The following is a 23,419-nucleotide window of genomic DNA, read 5'->3' as shown; positions in this document are numbered from 1 at the left end:
GGTCAGTAAATTACAGCCTGTGGGCTGGATCTTGCCCAATTGCACTCTGGATCTGGTCCGCAAACAGTTCTGCAATCGCCGCTTGGATTGGTGTGAGCTTGCCTCTCCCCATGGCTGTGTTGTGGGCTGGAGCTTGGTGTGCCTGCTGGCCCCGTGCCTGGCGCCCAGGAAAGCTGACCCGAAAAGGAGAGGTGCTGCCACCGCCGCCGATTCCCAACCTCAGGCAGAGCAGTGGAGGTGGTAGGCAGGGGGAGGGGAGGGGCTGAAGGAGAGAGGGGGAGAGAGAGAAGCCCCCTCCGCTGCATGTGCACCTGCCACTGGGTCTGGGGATGGTCAACCGGCCCCCTCCCAAAAATGTTTGCTGACCAATGGTCTGGACATATCATTTGATCTATTCTATTTTCTTTTATTAAAGATTTCTGCCATAATACTTTTATGGGTCTAGACAATGATTTATTCCAAAAGGAGTTCTTTTTTTATGCGTCCAGTTGCTTCAAACTGCACAATATTAATATCTGCAACAGTCTGGTACTTCTAGGCAAATGGGGATGTAAAACTATAAAAGGCCCCTGTGGGAAAGGAATGTAAGTCAGGCTCTAGCAAGTGGCTGAAATGCTGCTCTGCAGCTACATGAAGCTAAAATTGAGATGTTATCTGATCACATAGCTGATGTAACGCAAACAGTACATGAAGTGCTCGATGACAGTCGTACATGAGTGCTTTTGTTTTAAATTGCTTCGGCAGTTTGAATCTAGACGCCCCACCCACTCACCTCCATTGACATTATACGAGCTCACAGAATAGGTGGACCCCAAACAAGGGCCTTGGACGTACCTAGGGATATTGTTGTATGTTTGGAAAGATTACTTCAACCACTCAGATTAAAATTCAAGCAAGTATTCTTTCAAATACACAAAAAACAACCATTGCCAAAATAAGTGTACTTTTAATTGCATTAAGAAACAGTAGCACTGAGTTTATGTAACTTTTTTATATAAAAAACCACAATCAATAAATGACAATGTTATAAAGTATCATCAAGTATACCAAATAATACAAAAGGCACTTAAAAATGAATATTCAACATCAGAATAGTTTCTAGGGCATATATTTGGAAACATACTTGGCTGTATCCCAGAGTGTTGTTCAACTGACAATAAGGCTTTTAGCAGTGGAACGGGGAAGGAAACAATTTCAGAGTGGGTGCTCTACCCCCTGAAGCACCCACCCTGAATTTTGCTCCAGATGGTTGGGGATCTTCTAGAGTAGATTCAGTGGGGCATAAGAGCTGCTGGAGGAGGGGGAAATCATTTTTGTTTCCCTTCGGCTGAAAGAAGCCTTAAAGTCAGCTGAGTAATACAGTTAAGTACAACCCTTAGCTAATATAGCTTACAGAGGATTTGTTTAAATAACTGGCTAGTGAATCCTGATATTTTCAAATACAATTACATTTCAATCGAAGTGAAGATATTCAACAGAGGTATTTGCAACTTTTCCTTTTAAAAAAACACATCAGAAAATCAACAAGCCTCAAATAACAGAAAATTATAAATAATTTCTGAAAAGTTTGTAAAGTTCAGCAAAACTGGATAGCAGCACACAGTTTCCAGTGCTCCCTGGTGCATACCCAAGGCTTATCTGCTTTTGTTCATGTTTTTAACTATCTCTCCAAAGTTCAGACAAAACAAAATTGCTCTCTCTTAAAAATGCTACGATTGTTACAGATACAGGACAGTTACAACAATATAACAAAATAAGTTAACAACATCACAATGAGGACCATCAAACTGGAAAAAGAAACAAGTATTTATATGGCATGTTACAATTTTATTGATTACGCAGAATCTATTGAACATTGCTTCTGTCCATCAACTGCTCATGGGACACTGTGGAATGACACTTTGGTCTATTCTCATTAGGTCTTGATTCTAATGTATTATTCTTTAACACTATCTCTGCTCTTCAGAGAGGGGGGTGAGTTGAAAATATTGTTATTGTTTTCTTAGTTTTTATAGGAAACCGATAAACCAATAAACTATATTTTCATTACATGTCTTTTTAAAAAGAAGGATAAAATCCACTGGCTTCTTTCTGTAATTACAGTGCTATCATCCTCATTTCTTAGACAAAATGATGGAATTAAACAGTCAGGGGAATTTATTAATTGCAAAATGTGATACATTCAATTGTTAAAATTATATCGGTAAACAATTTTTGAATCTTTTCTTGAACACAAAACATCCCAGTGTGTGCAATAATCATTTTTACAGTGCCCACCCCTGTCAGTCACTTTTACTTTATGGCCCAATTCCATCAAATACATGCACCATAAACAAGACATGTCCATGATATTACTCACATTTATGACATTTAGTTTAAGGGAGTGCTATCTAGGCTTCGGCTTCTTTTTTCCAGATGCATTTTCTTGTAGGTCTGAAATGTAGCTTTAGAATCCTTCACAGGCATTCCATCCAATAATTTTATTGCAGTATCAAGAGGAATGCCATCATTAACTGCAGAATAGTGACAAACAATTGCACTGTTAATTTGGAGGATTTATAGAGACAGACTTGCGAAATTCAGCTTTTCCTGCCAAAACTCCAAAGCTATATATAAAAAACAATACTGGGAGTAAGTCCAATTGAATCTGCTAAAACTTACTTTTGAGTAGGCAAGTATAGAAGTGCATCATTACTATTCAACCATGATATTCAGCTAGCAAATAAGTTTGGTTTAACACGCTATGCTGTGTTAAGGCTTTCCAAGTTCACTCAAGCTTCAAAATACTAGACAAGTCACAACCTTAACAGGCATGTTATTGAGGCAATATAGGTATGGCACGGTGTCCTGTGCTGTGGCTAGTTCCACCACTATCTTGGAGCTGCCAGGGCAGAGTGGTATACCTAAATCGGTAGTTACATCTGTTCTCTGCAATAGACATATATGTTGTCCATAACTAGACCACCTTGGACAATATTAATGCGGAGAGTTGGCTGGACTTAGGAAAGCTTTTGACACCAACTACTCTTCTGAGAACGAAGGGTCCTCCCTCCATCAAGTGCCTCACTAAGTGCCAAGTCAGTTTCAAGCTAGCATTCAACCTCACAAAATCAAGTTTATTGATTTAGAACAGAAAATCAAAAAGTTACCTTACTTTTTGCTGCCTCCCATTTATTTCATTTACAAATTTTCTGATGAGGAATTCTGCAGAACTTCTACACTATTTTGCGATATTCTGGTTGGCCCTAATTTTGGCATTATCCTTATATGGATTTTAGAAGTTACCTTGAGTTTCATATTCTTCAGTTTTTCTTCTCTTAACAGGGTTGTAATTTAACCAGTCTTCTCTTTTACTTTTGACAGCTGCAAGTGATAATTGCAAGTTATGAGTAAAGAGTCAGTTGTCTGTGAAATTCAGGCTAATATACTTGGGTCAGGGACAACCACAATCACCCCACGGTCGATGTAGTACAATGATCTGAAGCAACCCATGTATTCATAGATCACAAAATATACAAAGTTGTTTTCTCTCAGGCTATTTCTCAACTATTAATTTCCTTTACTTGGAAACCCTCTAGAGCCAAGCATTGGTGAAACACACTGCAAAAAATGCCCGCCTTGTAAATACTCAAGGGAATTTACCTGGAGGCTGTTGCACCTAAAAGCCTGAGCTACATGAAACTTTGTTCTGTTTCAGCGGGGTTTTCAGAATGTTCAAGAAAATGAAGTGACATTTTATCATGCTTGAATGATGTGTAAAAAAGTTTTAAAATATTACATGCAAGTACATAAACTGATACTGAGGGTTTTGAAGGTCAATTTTCAACTGAAACCAAAACTCTTCCAATGTACCGTATTTTTCGCTCCATCAGGTGTACCGGACCGTAAGGCGCACCTAGCTTTTTTTTGGGGGGGAGGAATCAAGAAAAAAAAATCTTATCCCTCCCCCAGGCCCAAAGAGCAAAGAAGCCAAGACAGCGAGCGGGATCCATCCTGCTGGCTGTCTTGGCTTTGTTTTTAGCTGCGGGGCTGCGGCGGTGGAAGCCCGAGCTTTCCCCGACCCCAGAACAGGTCCAGGAGCAGCGGCAAGGTTGCACGCAACCTGCCTCCGCTCCCGGAGCTGGGGAAGCCCGAGCTTCCCCCGACCCCAGCCCCCAGAACAGGTACGGGAGCGGCAGTAAGGTTGCGAAGCCTTTGGAGCACAGCATGAGTTCCCGCTGCGCTCCAAAGGCTTCAGGCGGCTATACCTGAAGCCTGGAGAGCAAGAGGGGTCGGTGCTCACCGACCCCTCTCGCTCTCCAGGCTTCAGCGAAAGCAACGCATAGCCTCCATAGCGTGGAGGGAGCGCTCCCTCTGCGCTTTGGAGGCTACGCGTTGATATCACTGAAGCCAAGGAGCCTGTATTCGCTCCATAGGACGCACACACATTTCCCTTAATTTTTGGAGGGGGAAAAGTGCGTCCTATAGAGCGAAAAATACGGCATGTTGAAATTACTGGACTTAGATGAGATGGTGAATCGAGTGTTTAATCAGAGAAAAATCAGTGTTAACATTTACTAAAGATTGGAAATTTCTTATAGACTTTTTGAATAAAAAAAATGAACATATGACATCTGGGTGTGAGTACTGAAGAGAATATTGGTCTATAGAAGGTGGATTGTTCAGTGTTACCTTGGAGTGGATGTGTTGAATAATTATCTATATAGCTAGCAGATGAAGAATGGGATGTTCTTTCTTTATTTCCCCTCCTCCTTCCATTTTTATTTATTCTATGTAACCAGAATGGCACCATCCACACACAATAGGTTTCTCCCAATGTTAGAAGCCAATAAAAAGCTTTAGATGAAAAACCTAAGGCAGATCTTTAAAAAGCCCCCTAGATCCTTTTCACATGTGGTATTGGAAAGCCAGGTGTTCCATCTTCTCCATGCAGACTACCTACTACTTGCTCTAGGAAGGCACAATCCAACTATTCAGTCTAGCTTAGCAGTCTATAGCAGACATCCACAGTAAGGTCACTGTTGTTTCTCTGTCTTCTATGCTTCAGATGCTGGATCTCTTCACCAGTGAACACATCCTTTACATATAATTCTACTCCTCCTCCCTTCCTTTTGTTCTATTCATTTTGAGCAGGCTATACCCCCCAATTCCTACATTCCAATCATGAGTCTCATCCCACCAGGTTTCAGCAATGCCCACCAGGTCATATTTGCCATCCTGTATTATGAGCTCAAATTCATCTTGCTTGAATCCCATACTCTGTGCATTAGTATAGAGACAACATAAACCATGATTCATTCCCTCCAGCTGCTTCCTTCTCGTAGTTTCTTGTCCTTTAGCAGATTTCTGGATGCTTAAATGTTAATTAATCATATCATTCATGTTAACCCTAAAAAGAAATGTACTCAAGCTCACCACTGTTACGTATATGCATTTTAATAATCTAAGTTAGCTAAGTACCTCTAAGATTACTTCACTGGTAACTGCTAAGACAGTCTTTGTGAAGCTAGTGAGGAACTCTGCTATGCTGTTACTTTCTGTTAATAAAAGTTAAAAGCATTTTGTGTCTCAAGTTCTTTCCTGCCTTGTGGATGAGCTGTGCTCGACTGACAGCTCCTTGACACCAACACACACACACAAAACACATTGTAAAATATAAACTTAAGCAGGGGAAATACTATAACTAATACCAGTCTGCATTTACAACTTCCTATTTAACAGGAGTTTATTATAGGTTGGCTTGATCATAGCATACTGTACCTGCGATAGGGGTTTTGTCTTTTTCAGGAAGATTCTTTCCATCTAAAAGTTGTTCTTCTGAGACTGATTTTCCAAACAATATCTCTGGGCACATTTTGAACTCAAGCATTTTCGGTTTCTCCACTTCTGGCTGCTGAGAGGATGCACTGCTGTTCTTTTGATCCTCACACAATGATGAAACACTACTGGATTTCACATGCCATACTGGTTTGGAATGTGAATCTAAGTTTGTCAAACAAATGGTTTTCTGTGCAATCCTTTTGAATGCAACTTGGTTCAAATATTTTTTCTTTTGTTCTCTTTGTAGAGAAATTGACAGTATACCAGTTCTTCTACTGAAACATGTTTTTTTATCAGAAAGAGATCTCTCAAGTCGCTTGTCTCTATTACGAGTATCTAGCACAGCCTCTTTAACTGAGAAGGGAGTTTTAAGTATATTGGAAGCATGGCTTATGTGTTTTGGTGATGCATCTAAATGACTTCTGTAATTGCCTACATTTTTCTTCTCTTTCGAATATGCAAATTTTTCCAAATTTAGCTTCAGACTTTTCCTTTGAATACTTTCTTCATTGTGTTCAATATGCTCATTCCTACTTGGTTCATTGTTTACCCTTGTGTGCCCCAATTTTTTTTTGTATCCATAGTTTTTCTCAAAATCTAATTTCTTCCTTACATTTAAATGTTCTGGTGAAAGCATGGTAGATTTATGTTGAGGGCTCTTAATTTTAATACTGTTTATATTTGGGGACTTTATGGCATCATTATGCTGGTTTACCAAAGCCTTATGCTTTTTTCCTATTGCCATTTTTCTCTTCAAACCCTTACTCAAAGTTGGTCCCTTAATAATGCGTGTTTCATTGGAGTCCCGTTTAATTTTGTATCTTTCTTGGTATGTGTTGCGCTTTATTTCTATTCTCCTTCGATGATCTGTCTTTGATCTTACAACAAGTTTTTCTTTTGATGTTCTCTGTTTAATCGAGGTTTCAATCTTAGAGAGAGTTCTAGCAGCAACCACTTTTAAATCTTTTGTGCTTGAATGACACTGTGTTTTATCTGCAGAGACATTATTTCTTTCACGTGTGTGGTTCTGTATTTTAATTTCAATTGTTTCAGTCGTCAAAGTAGGAGAAGATGTATGGAGTGGCAATTCTTCCATTTCCTGCTTGACAGGTATATTAAATTCTTGAGAGACTGGTTTTTCTAGAGATGAAAGTGGAACAATTTCAGGATCTATTTTAGATTCATTTTCTTGAAGACCAGTTTTTGCATCAGCTTCTGATTTGACTTTAGATATAGTTTTAGACTGTGGACAAATATCCACCTTCTGCTTTGAGGCAACTTTTTCAGGCAGTATGCATTTACACGGCTCCACTCCCATTGTTGAAGCTAGCCAACCCTGGAGGCAGCAATATTTATGCTTACTGGGTTTTGCAGCTGTTGTTTCTGCTGAGATATTTCGGCTGTCATAAGGTACAGCTTGATCAGTTTGACTATGCCTTTTATTCTCTTCCATCAAGTCATCTTTAAATTCTGTTGAAAACTGGTCACCACAGTTTTTTGGTATGTTAGAGGAAGATTGACTCTGTTCAGGAAACATTTCTTTCATCTGTTCAGAAGTTAATATTGTTATTTGTATTTGTGAGGGAGTTTCCACAGAACTTTGAGGCTTTTCTTCATCTTCTTTCTCACTTAGTTTAGTCACAAAATCGTTCTTCTCTGGGGTTTTTAAAGCTTTTGGAAAACTGATTCCATAAGGAAATTCTTTCAGGAGTTCAGTCAGCTGATCGTTTAGTACTCTTTTAGGAGCTTCAGTGTCGATTCCAGAATCTGGTTGATTTTCTTCACATAGAGCATTTTTTGTGTCATCCTCTTTTGCAGTAGCATTCGTTCCATCTGCAGCACTACTGCTGAATATGTTTCCCTTATTTACAGGTAACACCTCATTATCACTGCTGAAGTCTGCACTATGAATACAATCATAGAGTGTATCCTGCTTAAGTTTCTCTCCTGAAAGAGGAGTACTTTGGGGCAGGGAACTGCTTTTTGCTTCCTCAGAATCAATGACATTCCCCTCATTTGAAGCTTTCCCACTTTGAGGAATCTCTAAATTCGACAATTCGTCTAACAGCTTTTCTGTAGTGGCATCTGATAAGCAGTCTTGGGATGGCAAAAAGGTATCTCCTTCTGAGGCACTCGTGATAATTTCCGATTCTCTTTTCAAAAGGCCAGAATGCTGCTCACTATGATGCAAATACGGCATATATTCTTCTGAGGTGTCATTTTTCTTACTAGACTTCAAAGGGCTACTATCAAAAATACAAGCTATTTGTGAATTGTAAAACTCATCACCTTGTACAAGAGTACACACACTGGATATCTCGAACACAGTATCATTCAGCACAACTTCAACAGCATCTCCTGGTTCTTGCAAATCTGAACTACTTTTGAAAGATTTTACATCTTTCTGAGGAACTTGATGAATTAAGCAATCCTTGTTCATTTCAGCTTTCACTATCAAGTTTTCTTCACTGGATTTGGTGGTTTTTTCATGCATATCTATATCTTCTTTCTTAACAGTAATACCTGTGTTTGAAGATGAACGAAGAGTTTCTCCTGTCCCTTCATCAGCAGCTGGGACTATGGAACTAAGCTCTTGTAAACTACATACACTGTTTTCTTCAATAATTGGATACATTTCTTCCAACAGAGATGAATGAGTTTTTTTCTGCACTTCATGTTGAATACTCTCTTTTGACATTATCAATGGAGTAACAATGGCAACTTGGAGTTCAGAACCCTTCAGTAAATTGGAATTTACGGCATCAAGGTTTTTTCCAAGAGAGGAAGGTGCAGAAGAATTAGTTGTTTCATTTGATCCAACTGTAACTTTAGTTTGGTCTTTCTGAGTTAATGAACTGGGAAGATTTTCCAAAATCTGCTGTGTTTTTTCCCCATCTACTCCAACTTCTGATAAGGACAAAGATACAGTTGAATCTTTATTTTTATATAAGTGTTTCAAAGTTCCTGCCAAATTTTTGGTCCATAAAGACAGACCTTTTTTTACTACCTCCCAACTAACACCTGTCATTACAGAAGGATTTCCAGTAACTGAGGACTTCTGCATTACGCCTGCTTCTTTCTGAAGAGAAGCTGAATTAAATGTATCACAAATATTTTCATTGCTCCCAGCTACAGTTTTTCTTTCAATTTTTTGCAGACAAGTGTTACTCTGCTCAGTGCACTCTCTTTCTTCATTTTTGGAAAAGGAAGATCCATTTGAGGCAGGTGGGTTCTGATTTGAACTCGGAACATTGTCAGTAAAATACTGGTCAGGGATTTCCATTTTACTCTTAAACCAACTCCCCAATTGATTGATGGCAGATCTTGTAGTCAGTTCATAACCAGGACCATTTTTTGTGCATGTCAAAGGCACTTGGGTAGAATCCATTGTAATGTTTGACCTCAGTTTAGAAACATCATCAATATTATTCACACGAGTTTCAGATACATCACTGCTAGAAAGCATAGGAGCACTAGATGAATGATCTTTGATGGCCAAATGATGGGACCCTCCTTTGTCAGCAAAATCGTTAAATAACATATTTTCATCAGTAGTACCTTTAAGCATATGCCTTAGAATTGGCTCTAAGTGATTATTGGTTTTCACTGATAAAGGAGCATATTTGACTTCACCAGAACTGTAGGACATAGGAGGAAATGATTGAGTGGTATCATGTGGAAGAGGCTGAATTGTTTGATTGGAATCCTTGGGCAGTGGCAAAGACAGATTGAGACTGGTATTGTAAGAAGCAAGTGAGGTGGCAGCATTTTGACTCTGAACAGCATTTTGATTGTGAACGGAAGTGTCAGCAGCCTGACCATTCTGTACTGAAGATAGGTACATTTTACATCTCATTTTATAGTCCTTATCTATTTTTGACACTGCCTTCTTCAATTCATGCAGTTTTTTTCCATCCAGTGCTAGTCTCTCTTTTGTTATTTTATCCTTCAAGTTCTCAGGAAAATGTCTTGAGCCATTAGCTAGATTCTTTTCTTGTTCCAAAGTCCTACCCGTTTGTGGTGTTAAAGTGACATCAGAAGGAACTGTTCCAACAACTCGCACACTGTTACAAAGGCTTGCTCCAACTTCAACTGATGACTTGGCCAGTTCATTAGGAAGCTGATTTGAAGTCCTATATCCACTTGCACTATATGGAGTGTTGCTTACTGCATTAGTTTCTTGGGTGAATGATACAGATTGATGTTTTTCACTAAACTGAGTTGAATACAGATTACTACTTTGATCCAACCTAGGACTGTGGTAGTTCTGTACATTTTCATGGGATATATTTGCAACTGCCTGTCGAAGTACAAACTGTCCATGGTTTCTTTGTGCAGGAGGAACTGGGTATAGTGGTGGATTTCGATCTTGAGGGAAGGTCTGTGCTGCATTCTTAGAATTATGATGAGCTGGTACTCCATACTGTATAGGACTTACAGTATTAGGGGCATAGTATTGTGAATGCAAAACTGCTTTCAGGCTTGAACTTGGGCCATTGATTTGGTTTTGAGTATTTTGCTGTAAAGGGAAAACAAGGCATGAAAGGTTCTGCTGAGAATTTGAGTACTGACTTGATGCCTGGTTAAAAGGCACTGTAGTATCTATTTGGGAGGTAGCAGGTCCATTAACATGATAGTAGTTTATCGGCGTTGGCAGTCCTTTTGAACATGTATTACTTTTGCTCTTTTGCCAATATACTGAAGTAGTCATAGAAGTAGAATGATTCTGTAATGGTCGATTATTGTAGCTATCCAAGGCAATAGGCAGATTAACTGTTTTCTGAGGTATATTTTGCATAGGATTTTCAGTACTACCTTGTACGACTACAGGGGAGGAAATATGCACATTCTTTGTCAAACTCGAATTCTGAGTCATGCCAGCAGCCATCTGGACATTCTCAGAGGAAACCTGTCCAAGTGAATTGGGATGTAGCGTAAGAACAAGGTGGGCTGGCTGAACGTCATTATGTACAGATGTTTTAGGCAGAATAGGACGTAAAGTATTGTAGACTCCAGAATTTTGAAAAGGCAAGTTATTTGCAAGGGTATTCATTCTATTAGAGAGTATTTTTATGGTTTGATCATTTCCAGAGTAAGTTCCAGAATTTTGAACAGATGCATTTGCTTGAAAATCTGCTGCAGTAAATTGTTGTGACTGATGTTGTTCCTGAATTTGAGCATTGTTTGTCTGAAAGTTGGAGGTCAGGGTAGATCTTGTGCTCCAATCCATTGTGCTGATAGTTCTTTTCTTTTCAGGAATCTGACAAGTGAGGGAGAAAATAAAAGATTTTAAACAAATATACTTTCATGTATGCAGTAATATTTAAAAAGTAGGAACTGCAGAATAATTCCCTGTGGGTTGGGCTGACAACACACCAATAAAAAAGGTTGACTGTAAGTTCAGGGAGGAAATACATAAAGGTAGTTTTGTGAATTCTCAGACATATAGCAATCCTATGCACATGTATGTGGGAGCAAGTAACAAATTTACTTCCAAATAAACCAGCACAGGAACAGGCTGCCAATAATAATAATTCAATGCAAGGAGATAATGCAAAGCTAGGGACAACAAGACAACAGCACAGCACTATCATGCCTTTAATGTGTGGAACTGGCTGTTCTGTAAACAGCTGGCTTGGGGGCAATTCCAGTTGGGAATGCAGCAGGGCCAGGGGTTAAAATCCTCCCCCCATACACCATGGTCTCAGTCAAGATCAGGTTAACTAGGCAAGAGGTAACGGGTGTGACTATTCAACTAGGGCTGGGCAATACCTGGTTTTCAACATATTAGCAGTTAAATGCCGCAACATGCTAATGTATCACAATGCATAGGATTTATCTCAGCTGCTTCTTCCCACCTCAGGGAAGGAAGAAGCAATCAAGATACACTGACCAGCCCTAAATGGTGAGCAAGCCCTGGTGTCTCTCAGTCTCACATACAAGTAAGAGGAGTGTGCGGGCTTTGTTGAACCACTCCGCTCAGCTGGGGAGGAGCCTCCCACTGCTAGCTGAGTTAGTGAGCCGGAGGTAGAGCTTCATTAAAGTGCTCTGCTGAGGCGCAGGCGGCCGCGCACCCCTCAGTGTAGAGCAGCGTAGAACAATTTAAAGCCCCCTACCACCGCTTGAGCCAGTGGCAGGGCTTTGTTAAACTACTCCACTGAGGTGTGGGCAGCCAAGGGAGGAACAAGCTGCATCGGCCCCAGGCCTTGCTGATGCAGCTTGTTCCTTCCTCTGCAGTTTGAGGGCCAGAGAACAATAGCAGCTTCACCTAATGGTATGCCGCAAGTGAAATCAGCGCTGCTCCCAAGTCCCTCCACCCCCAGGTGAAGGTGCCATCGTACTCTGGCCCTCAAACTGGTCCTGGTAGATGTGTTGATACATTGCCCAAGCTTACCACCAACAGCAACTGAATTAATAAATCAATACTTACGACTGGTTATTTCTGAATTTATCCAAGTTTATTTAATCTTCAGTAGTATCAGTATTCTCATAAGGTTTCTGAAAAACAAACAAAAATAATGCATGGTTCCCATACTTTTTCAATACATATGGAATTGCTACACAGAAAGATAATACAGACGATATTCAAAGAGAAGTGACAAATTTTGGTTAAGATTGATCTGCCACTTAAAAGCATAACATCCATCAATACACAAGTATCCTTCACAAAAAGATGCACAAAAATATCTTAAGGGACAGGGGTGGGGGGAGAAAACAAAGGTTTAAAATGAGCTTAGGTCACAGTGCCCAAAATAAGGAAATGTAAAGTGAGCCACTTTTGCTCTAGCAGCAAACATTAGCTCTAGTACAACATGAGACAATAAAATAATTAAAATCTCTACAAAACTGAAAGGATATCTATTTAATTGTGCTAAGAAACTGAGGAGAAAATATTTTTTTTAAATGACTTATAAGATTGGTTGCTGATTAAGGTAAAGGTAAAGGTACCCCTGCCCGTACGGGCCAGTCTTGACAGACTCTAGGGTTGTGCGCCCATCTCACTTAAGAGGCCAGGGGCTAGCACTGTCCGGAGACACTTCCGGGTCACGTGGCCAGCGTGACATCGCTGCTCTGGCCAGCCAGAGCCGCACACGGAAACGCCGTTTACCTTCCCGCTGGTAAGCGGTCCCTATTTATCTACTTGCACCCAGAGGTGCTTTCAAACTGCTAGGTTGGCAGGCGCTGGGACCGAGCAGCGGGAGCGCACCCCGCCGCAGGGATTCGAACCGCCAACCTTTCGATCGGCAAGTCCTAGGCGCTGAGGCTTTTACCCACAGCGCCACCTGCTGATTAGTTACTGGTTATTATATATACACTAGTGGCCAAAATTGTGGAAACCCTTTGGAAAAAGTATTTCAGAGGCTTGACGGTTCATAACACCACTTTTTTTGGGTAATACTATAAAATTATATCAATAGAAAGATAATTTTATGAAGAATGTAATGCAATAACATTTATGAAGGATTATTTATTACAACACCAGTCAAAGAAGAAATGTGAAACACAGAAAAAACGATATATACTAAGATTCTCAGAGTGTCAGTTAATACTTAGTTGGGTAACCTTTAGCTTTAATTACGACCTAACAACACCTTCCCATGGAATGAACCAATTTTTTTAGTTCTGCAGCTGTAATAATGTGAAACCAAGATTGAATTATTGTCTCTATTAATTTGGTTTTATTGCTGCATAGCTTCTGACATAACCAATTTTTTTAGTTGGATCCATTCCATAGATTTTTAATTGGGTTAGGGACTGGGCTATGTATATTTGGGCATTTACATTCCCATTAATGATGCAATTCTGCCCACACATTTTGTTGTCATACAACTCCAGATCATAACACTAACTAGGTGTTTCATGTTAGGTGTAGTACAAGTAGGATGTAAATCTTCCCTGATTCTTCCCCTCACGTATTTCATGCCATCACTACCAAGCAAGGAGAATTGGGTCTCATCACTCAAAGTAACTGTCCCATTGTTCCGCTGTTCAATTAACATGGGTTTTAGCCCAGTTTAATCTTTTCAAACAGAGGTATCAATGGCTTTTTCCTTGGAATTTAGACCATATTCCTGCAGTCTGCGCCGAATCGTCCTTGCAGTCAACTTCACATTACACTGTGCCATGTCATCTTGAATACATCCAGATGATTTTCTTCTGTCACGTAGGCAGTCTCTTAATTCTTCTATCATCACTTGCTGTTGTGCACCTCTTCTTGCCTTTATCAGTCTGATTTTCTAGTAACAGTCTCCTTAGGTAAAGGTAAAAGGACCCCTGACCATTAGGTCCAGTCGTGACCGACTCTGGGGTTGAGGCGCTCATCTCACTTTATTGGCCGAGGGAGCCGGCGTATAGCTTCCAGGTCATGTGGCCAGCATGACTAAGCCACTTCTGGCGAACCAGAGCAGCACACGGAAACGCTGTTTACCTTCCCACCAGAGCGGTACCTATTTATCTACTTGCACTTTGACGTGCTTTTGAGCTGCTAGGAGCTCACCCCGTCACAGGATTCGAACCGCCGACCTTCTCATCAACAAGTCCTAGGCTCTGTGGTTTAACCCAGTGTTTTTCAACCACTGTTCCGCGGCACACTAGGGTGCCGCGAGATGTTGTCTGGTGTGCCGTGGGAAAAATTGAAAAATTCGAAAGATTTAAAAATAAAGTATTTTATAATTTTTCGTATTTCTGTTTACTTACTATTTCATAATAAAGTAATTATAAAATACTTTCTTTGTGTTTATTTGATTCCTATTCAAGAGAATTACTTTATATATAGTCAATATAGGCACAGAGTTAAATTTTTTAACATTTTCTAATGGTGGTGTGCCTCGTGATTTTTTTTCATGAAACAAGTGTGCCTTTGCCCAAAAAAGGTTGAAAAACACTGGTTTAACCCACAGCTCCACCCGTGTCCGAGTCTCCTTATACCTCTTCAAAATTTAGAAATGCCACCTTTGGTTTAGTTTCCACCAATTTTTCTTCTAATTTCTTCATAATTGTAGCCTTGTTCACTTAATAGTACTATTTTACATTGCTTTCTGGGTGACCAGTCCTCTTTGCACCATTTCTTTAATTTTATAATATTATTTTTTATTTATACCCCGCCCATCTGGCTGGCTTTCCCCAGCCACTCTGGGCGGCCTCCAACAGAATATTAAAAACACAGTAAGAGACCAAACATTAAAAACTTCCCTAAAAGGGCTGCTTCAGGTGTCTTCTAAAAGTCAGACAGCTGTTTGTTTATTTCTTTGACATCTGGTGGGAGGGCATTTATTACAAGCTCACTAAATGAAAGGGGAAAAAACCTCAACCAACTAGATAGCAATCATATAACATGCTGACAAACATCCTCCTCTCAGCTCCAGTACATAACATCGATAGCTGAATCCTACTGTGACCTGATTGGATCATTGCCATAACAAGATGACACCTGATTGGCTCTTTAAACACTCACGCTCATTGGCTACTTTCAAATGAAGGAAAGCCACTGCGTATCAACCTAAGCAAGCTGTGCTTCCTTTTTCTAGTTATTTGGCTATAAATTTTCATAGAATACAGATAATTAAACAAACTGTTGCATTACATTCTCCATTAAATTATCTTTCCACTGATAACTGCAACCTTAATATTTCAGTGTTGATTAGGGCTGGGCAGTATCTGGTTGTTCAACACTGCACGAGCTAAACATTGAGATTTCGATATATCACAGTATCTGAAACAAGGCTGAAGCTATGTAGAGGCGAACAAGGTAACATCTTGGCAACAGCTACTACTTATGGGTCTAACTCTGGAAAACTGATAATTTTTACTTACAGATAACATATTGTTACAACTGTTATAGTGCTATTGTACCAATAATGTTTAAATTAGCACAATTTCTCTAAAATTAATCAGTAGCATAGATATCAAAAGGTAAGAGAATGTCCCCTAAAAAATTAATTACATTACAGTGGTGCCCCGCAAGACGAATGCCTCGCAAGACGGAAAACCCGCTAGACTAAAGGGTTTTCCGTTTTGGAGGCACTTCGCAAAACAAATTTCCTATGGGCTTGCTTCGCAAGACGAAAATGTCTTGCGAGTTCCTGCGGGTTCCCCCCCCCTTTTCTAAGCGCTAAACCGCTTATCAGCTGATCCGCTAAGCCGCTAATCAGCTGATCCGCTAAGCCGCTAATAGCACTAATCCGCTAAGCCGCTAATGGGCTTGCTTCGCAAGACGAAAAAACCGCAAGACGAAGAGACTCGCGGAACGGATTCTTTTCGTCTTGCGAGGCACCACTGTACTAAACAAGAAAAAAAGCAAAGTCAGTGTAACACTTTAAGATATGCAAATATAAATCACTATCCGTTTTTCAGAGAGCTTGGAGATACTTGAGTCAGCCTGCTGCAGCGATTTCTTGCCGTTGTGGGAGGCAGGGAACAACTGAGGTGGAGTTGGCAAGAGCTGCACACACAGAAGGAAGTTGGCTTCCCTGTTTTTCCAATATCGTGCTTTTTGTATACCACACACACATTTGCGATAAACTGCAATGTCAAGTTATCACGATTTGATGTAAAACCCAGTATCAAACGATATATCAATTTATAGCACAGTCCTAGTGTTGCTTTGCAGTGAAAACTAGTCAGGGCTTTAGTTTAACTTTATTTAGTTGCTTTTTAAAAGAGCTGTAAAATGGCAAGGTGCTGCAAACAAACAAAAAAATACTTTTTGTTTTGGAAGTACAACTATATATTGCTTCAGCAGGGGAAACGCTGTTTCCCTACACACACAAAATGCTACAGCACCCAACAAAGAGCCAATATTGCGTCCTAGGGGTGATGGACATTCCCCAAATTTATTTTCTGTATATCTGATTGTCATCACCAGGAGATGGCACAAACTGTTTTGCAGACTTTATTCTCCAAACAGATAGCATACCAATGAGTCAAACAGCAGGCCCAGGAGTTTGTGTTCCCTCAGGGAGGCCAAGCCAGCAAAATACTCATAGCAACTGGGGGGTGGGGGGAAATCTGGCAAACCAGCCAACCGAGTGACGTGTTCATGTTCAACACAGCTCAATTAACAACAGCTGCTCTGCTGAACAATCAATTCATGATATCCCTTTTTTTCTTAGATAAGATTTCTAGATGCTAGAATTTCATCTTAAGTAGACCACAAATACAGTATATTTACTATAACATGCCCATATCTCAATACTAAAACCAGTTCTACACAGAAATAGTAACAGCATAAAGTTATAAAATCATAATACCAAATAAAACACAGAGATTAAAATAGCTCTAATCCTCATGATCCACATTGTTCATCTAGAACCTATCAGCATCAAGTTATAGAATAGGGAACATACATCACACAGGAATAAAACATTAAATTACTTAAGCAGCTGTTATCAAAATCAAAATCCTGGAGTGTAAGGCTCCACCTTAAAAGCTTTGGAGTTTCTTCACTCTATCTAGCCAACACCAGATTTAACTTGTGGCATTAAGCCAATAATATCCCAGAGGAAACTGACTCGTGTTTTCACAGGACTAGTTTTCCAGGACTAAACAAACAAACAAACAAACAAACAAACATCCTACCAATTCACAAACTTCATCAGTTTGATTTACATTTCTACTGAAAGACGCATTAACTGACTAGGTTATTTACAGAAAGTTAACTCTTCAGCGTCAGAACACAGCTCTTTTTGCTGCTAAACCAAATATTGTCTAAAGGCGAGATCACTGTCTATCACACAAGATGTAAAAGCATTATCTTCATGTATCAAATCAGGCAAGGACCCTTTAAAATCTTTATATTCAGAATCCACCAGAGGCAGATTAGTTTTTATAAACTTTGCGACTGAAAATCTCCACTTGGTCACAAGCGGGTGTTCCTGAGTCGCAAAAAAGTGACTAGCACCTGGTTAGTTTTGAACACTGCTCCTGTGGTCTTCACTACTGCCACCACCACGTGGTTTTTTTCCTGGCTGCCTTGATTAGAACAGTCCTTTATCCCCCACAACTTTTATATTTCCTACAAACTTGCTTACAAACCCAGGGAACTGGGAAAGGTGGGAAGTCAATTAGGAATGGGGTGGAAGTCAAGACATCAGAACTAAATTAAACCAGAATTAAAGTCATTGTAATAATATTTTGGGAAGGGTGGGGAGAGAGAACAAATTTTAAAGTAGTTTTACTAGGCTCTTAACCAATCAGAAGGACAGTTAAACACACAAAAACAAATACATTTAAAAACAACAGTAAGAATACATTTAAAAACAAGACTAAAAACTTAACAAGTGGACACTTGTAGCAAAGCCTATCACAACAACAAAAAAATCAATTGTTTCTGGAAAGTGTGGACAGTGGACTCCTGTCATATCTCAACAGAAATCGTATTCCTCAATACAGGTTCAGCCACACTAAAAGCACCATGGGCCTAGGAGAACTTTGGAACTTGAAGATCACAAGGATTTGCTGGGTATAGAAGAGATAAGACCAGGTGTCAGCAACCTTTTTCAGCCGTGGGCTGGTCCATGTGGTGAGCCGGACTATATTTGGGGGGGGGGGAATGAACGAATTCCTATGCCCCACAAATAACCCAGAGATGTATTTTAAATAAAAGGGCACATTCTACTCATGTAAAAACATGCAGATTTCTGGACCGTCCGCAGGCCGGATTGAGAAGGCGATTGGGCTGCATCCAGTCCACGGGTCTTAGGTTGCCTACCCCTGGATAAGACAGTCCAGTAATAACAATAGTTTTATTTTCCTTCTTTTCCTTAACTTGAAGGAATGGGTTTCCCAAATGTAAAATCTGACTGTGAAGTCAGTCTGAAACAGGCCCCAAAATCCCATTTTTCCTTCTCCATTAGCTAAAATGCATTCACTTGAGCAGTTGAGCCAAGAACCCAGCTGTATAAACAAAGCTCTCTCCTCGCAAGACGGAAAACCCGCTAGACGAAAGGGTTTTCTGTTTTGGAGGCGCTTCGCAAAACGAATTTCCCTATGGGCTTGCTTCGCAAGACGAAAATGTCTTGCGAGTTCCTGCGGGCTTTCCCCCCTTTTTCCCGCCTTTTCCTAAGCCGCTTATCAGCTGATCCGCTAAAAGCCGCTAAACCGCTAATAGCGCTAATCTACTAAGCTGTCAATGGGCTTGCTTCACAAGACGAAAAAACCGCTATACGAAGAGCATCACGGAACGGATAAATTTCATCTTGCGAGGCACCACTGTACTGCATGAAATTTCTCATTTCTTTGGACTTGCTGTGAATTGACCACGCAAGTGCCTTCGGCTATCTGGAGAGCAGAATAAACTCTTTCTCTGAATCAACCTCGGTGTCATTTGACTCCTTCCTCCCTGTTCTGGGAGCAATGCTCACCCTACCATCGGTAAAGTCTATTAAGGCTACAAACTGTCCATTGTACTTTCTATAATACTCAATAACTCAATATACCGTATATTCTCAAGTATAAGCCAACCTGAATATAAGCCGAGGCAACTAATTTTAGCACAAGAAACTGGGAAAACTTATTAACTCGAGTATAAGCCGGTTCACCGCACCACAAACCTGGTGGTGGCAGCAGCAGTGGCGGAGGAAGAACAAGCAGCCCAAAAGGGCTGCTTGTTCCTCCTTGGCCACCGACAGCGGCCAAGGAGGGAGGAGCAGCCCGAAAGGGCTGCTTTCAGGCCACTCGTCCCTCCACCGCCACCTCTGCAGAGCAGGCACAGGAGCCGCAGTTGGGAGAGGCACAGCACAGTGCCTCTCACAACCGCAGCTCCTGTGCCTGCCCTTGCAAGAGGCGGGAGGCTGCGGGGGGACCAGTGGTGAGAAAGGGCTCCTTTCAGGCCGCTCGTCCCTCCATCACCGCCACCCGCCTCGCTCGAGTATAAGCCAAAGGAGGCCTTTTCAGCATAAAAAAGTTGGCTTATACTCGAGTATATACTGCAGTTTACGGTAGTTCGTAATTTTTTATTATTTTTAATTTTTTTATACTCTGAAATGTCGCTTGCTTTTTCTGAATCTGATCTAGGTCAGGCACCCCCAACCTGCGGCCAGGCACCCCCAACCTCCAGATGTTTTCATCTACAACTCCCATGATCCCTAGCTAACAGGACCAGTGGTCAGGGATGATGGTGACTGTAGTCCAAAACATCTGGAGGGCCAAAGGTAGGGGATGCCTGATCTAGGCATATTGGAGCAACTTAACCTAAAAGTTCACAATAGATTAAATTTAATATCAAATATTATCAGTCAGATAATTCTAATGTAACTGTTATTTTCCACACTAAATTAAGTTCCATCTCTGCATCATATTTTACTCTTTTGTGCACCACTCTTAAGTGCATAATTCCATGACTTACATGGTCAACCTAGGTACTACAAACAAACCTTCAAGGATCATTCCAACACTGCTAGGACAGTTCCTGTATAGGAACAAGGTGGCAAACATTTAATATTCTTCAGTCAGTAAGAAACATTGACTTGCTGAAGCAACTTTTGAAAAATAATTTTAGTGCTTCTAGCTGTTGAGACACTTCATAAATTATAACAGGGAAGATGGAAGAGGTTCTCAAAAAATAGCTTTTTGGCATTCCTATAAATGAAGGTACAATTATAACAAGCAGCTGAGTATACCAATTCTATACACACCAGGGAGCCAGTCCCTTTTAAACAAACAAACAAACAAACAAACAAACAAACATGTTTCAAACAAACATGACTAGGACTGAGCTGAAGATACACAACTAGAAAATAGATTATATTTATTTCAAAGTCAATTCAGAATTTTTCACTTTTATCCACTGAATTTCCCAGTACTGTACTGTTTTAAGAATATGTCTTCTTAAAACAGAATACATATATACATAGAAATAATTACTCAAGGGGAATTTGTTCTGGTACAGAGAAAGTCAGCTAAAGATAATCTTTGAAAAACAGCAAGATTCAGTCCTGGCCTGATTTTTTAAAATACATATTTAACTTTTTACCAAAAAAAAGTGTAGTAACGGACTTTGCTTTGAATTCAGATAATATTTTACCATTGGGAAATAATACCTTGTGAAGATCACCCAGTCACATCTGTGAGGGAGGAATAAAATCAAGTCTCCAGAGTAACAGCACTATCAACTCAACACAAGCTGGGAAATTTCAGAGTTTCTTTTATGCGGGGGCTCTGAGAAAAAGGGATATTAGATCAGAGCCCTAGCAGCGCAGTCACACTAGTAGTTACAGAACCCTAAAAAGGAGGGTCGGAGAGAAACTAACTGTGCTTATCTCCCCCCCCCCCATCACTATAACAAAATATGAAACAATCTCCCTCCCCCCCACCTCAGAGATCAACAACTTACCTCTGACCAGGCAGGAAACAAGTCCTCCCTCCACACTTTATGGACTCTTTAAATGGAAAAAGTAGGTGGTGCGGTGGGTGGGGGCGCGTCGGGACGGGACGACGGACTATAAAAATGCATCTAATGACACTTACGGCGGGCCCATTTATCCTCGCCAAGTGTCGAGCCGTTTCGACATCGTTTCCCTCCACGGGGCGCCAGCGGTCCTGGGGATCCTCGCGGGAAGCGGATTTTCACGCCTCGCAAAGCAGCAGCGACGGCGATGCCAGCCACCTGCTCGGCCAGGTTTGCGATGCCCGGAATCGAGTCTCTCTCTCTCTCTCTCTGCTGCACGAGGAAAGCGGTCGTAGTGGGGAGCAGGAAAAGAGAAAGGGAGAAAGCCATTAGGATTCGGTGTTACCTGACATCACAGGGGTGGGGAGAGAAACGCGGAGGGGATACCGAAAGCCAAGAGAGCGCTCGCCTTGGCCCGACCAGCGCGCGCGCCCAATTCTTGCCTCAGACGCCGCTGCGCTGGGAGGCTTGGGAAATAATCCAGCGCCGCCGCAGCCGCCAACCCCCTCTGCAATTAGCTGCGTTAATTGGGGCGGCGTTTTTATTTCCCCCCCCCCTTCCCGCTCGCCATTTTGAACCCACTCCCGTCCTTTCCCTCCCAAGCCTTCCCCCGCCACGTACCCGTTTTGTCTCTACGCCGCCCGCGGGATAGCGATCCTCCGCCGTGGCCAAAGAGGAAGAGACAGAGAGGCAGGCGACGCCCCAATGGGCCTCGGGCGACAACTCTCCGGGAAGCAGCCGAAGCGACTCTCCAGAAGCGCTTTCCGCCCCTCGCTCTCGAAGCAATAGGAGAGAAAAAGACTCCTCAAAGTGCCAGCTTTTAGAAGGCGGATAAGCCTCGCCGCCGGGCAAAACGGCGTCGGGAGTCCCGAGAAGAGAAGAGGAGAGTCTGAGCAGCGGCTCTCTAGTCTCTCCCTTTCTGAAAAGCCGCTGACACATTTACCTCAGCTCTGAATGAGGAAGATCGACCAGCCGCTGCTTTCCCCTCCCCAAATCCACCTCGCCCCGCCCACGAAGGTGCCGGGGGGGGGGGCAGGAACAAGTCGCCTTCCCTGAGGAGGCAAAAGATTCCTGGAGTTTGCAGGCGGTTCTTGGGTCGGCGCCGACCTCTGTAGGCGAGGAACTGTAACTGCCCCGCTCCCTGCGGTTGTGAGACCTAAAAATGACCTCGTGGTATAATTGAATACAGTGGTACCTCCGGTTAAGTACTTAATTCGTTCTGGAGGTTCGTACTTAACCTGAAACTGTTCTTATGAGGCATCTGATCAAGGCCTGTATTTTAAAATGAGCTTAAAGATATATTTGCAAATGTTTGTATGTTTCATGCCAGGCGGAAACCAGCTGGCTAAGTACTTTGGCAGTTGTTTATCTTCCTGCTCTCCTGAACAGGGCCCCCCCCCCCCTGATTTATAGCAGTAGCAGGAGACAGGTTTCTCAAAGTTGTAAAAGGGAATTACAGGCTGGGAGCAAATGTTACACTGACCCTACATATTATTCAGAAGACATCTTAAGGCAGCCCTGTTCAGGGAAGTTTTTAATATGTAATGCTGTATTGTTTTTAACACTGATTGGGAGCCGCCCAGAGTGGCTGGGGAAACTCAGCCAGATGGGCGGGGTATAAATAATAAATTATTATTATTATTATTATTATTATTATTATTATTATTATTATTATTATTATCTAATCATAGCCTGCATTTTTATTAAGGCTTGATTAGGGCCTGTATTTTAAAATGAGCTTAAAGATTTTCACATGTTCATGCCAGGCAGAAGACCAGCTGCCTAAGAACCTTGGCAAGATGTTTATTCTCCTGGACAAGGGGGCCCCCTGATTTATAGCAGAAAACAATTCTCAAAGTCGTAAAAAGGGAATTACAGGCTGACAGCCAAGGTTACACTGACCCTACAAATTACAGAAGACAAAAAAGAGATAAACATAATTAAGAGTTGATAAATAGTAAAATAAAACCATGTGTCTCCCATTAAACTTGAGCCATATTTTCCTAAGGTTGAAAGGTCAAGAGCAGTGAAAAAGGCAACTGGCTGGCAGAAAGGAAGAGAGTATTTTGGGAAGTCTTTTTCTAAAGTTGTTTCTTTCTTAAACTGAGATCCTTTTAAGATTTCTTTTCCTTTTAAAAGGTTATTTATGTTATGTATTAAATATATTGGCTTAAATGTAATTATGCAAAGGAATTAGAAACTAAGAAATGTTAA

The 23,419-nt window shown here is 41.2% G+C and overlaps 1 protein-coding gene across 4 annotated transcripts; it reads right to left on the bottom strand.

The window, feature by feature from the left end:
• Positions 1-926: 926 nt before the first annotated feature.
• RESF1 (retroelement silencing factor 1) lies at positions 927-22,452 on the bottom strand. Of its 4 annotated transcripts, none has more exons than XM_079992137.1 (5): positions 21,286-21,655; positions 12,251-12,318; positions 5,761-11,080; positions 3,286-3,363; positions 927-2,513 (listed from the first exon to the last, which is right to left on the bottom strand). In XM_079992137.1, the coding sequence occupies exons 3-5, from the start codon at positions 11,048-11,050 to the stop codon at positions 2,371-2,373; spliced, it is 5,511 nt and encodes a 1,836-aa protein (XP_079848263.1). In that variant the 5' UTR covers positions 11,051-11,080; positions 12,251-12,318; positions 21,286-21,655; the 3' UTR covers positions 927-2,370. The 4 variants fall into 4 exon arrangements, 3 of the variants coding, with proteins under 3 accessions (XP_079848263.1, XP_079848264.1, XP_079848265.1); XR_013842780.1 differs by having other exon boundaries at positions 2,375-2,513; positions 3,150-3,363; positions 21,286-21,478; XM_079992138.1 differs by lacking the exons at positions 927-2,513; positions 3,286-3,363; positions 5,761-11,080 and adding an exon at positions 21,827-22,452 and having other exon boundaries at positions 21,286-21,478.
• Between the last annotated feature and the right edge of the window lie 967 nt (positions 22,453-23,419).

This window comes from Podarcis cretensis, assembly GCF_951804945.1.
Source record: "Podarcis cretensis genome assembly, chromosome: 10".
NCBI lineage: Eukaryota > Metazoa > Chordata > Lepidosauria > Squamata > Lacertidae > Podarcis > Podarcis cretensis.
The sequence above is the reverse complement of the archived record's forward strand: the minus strand, read 5'-3'. Positions and strand labels throughout refer to the sequence as shown.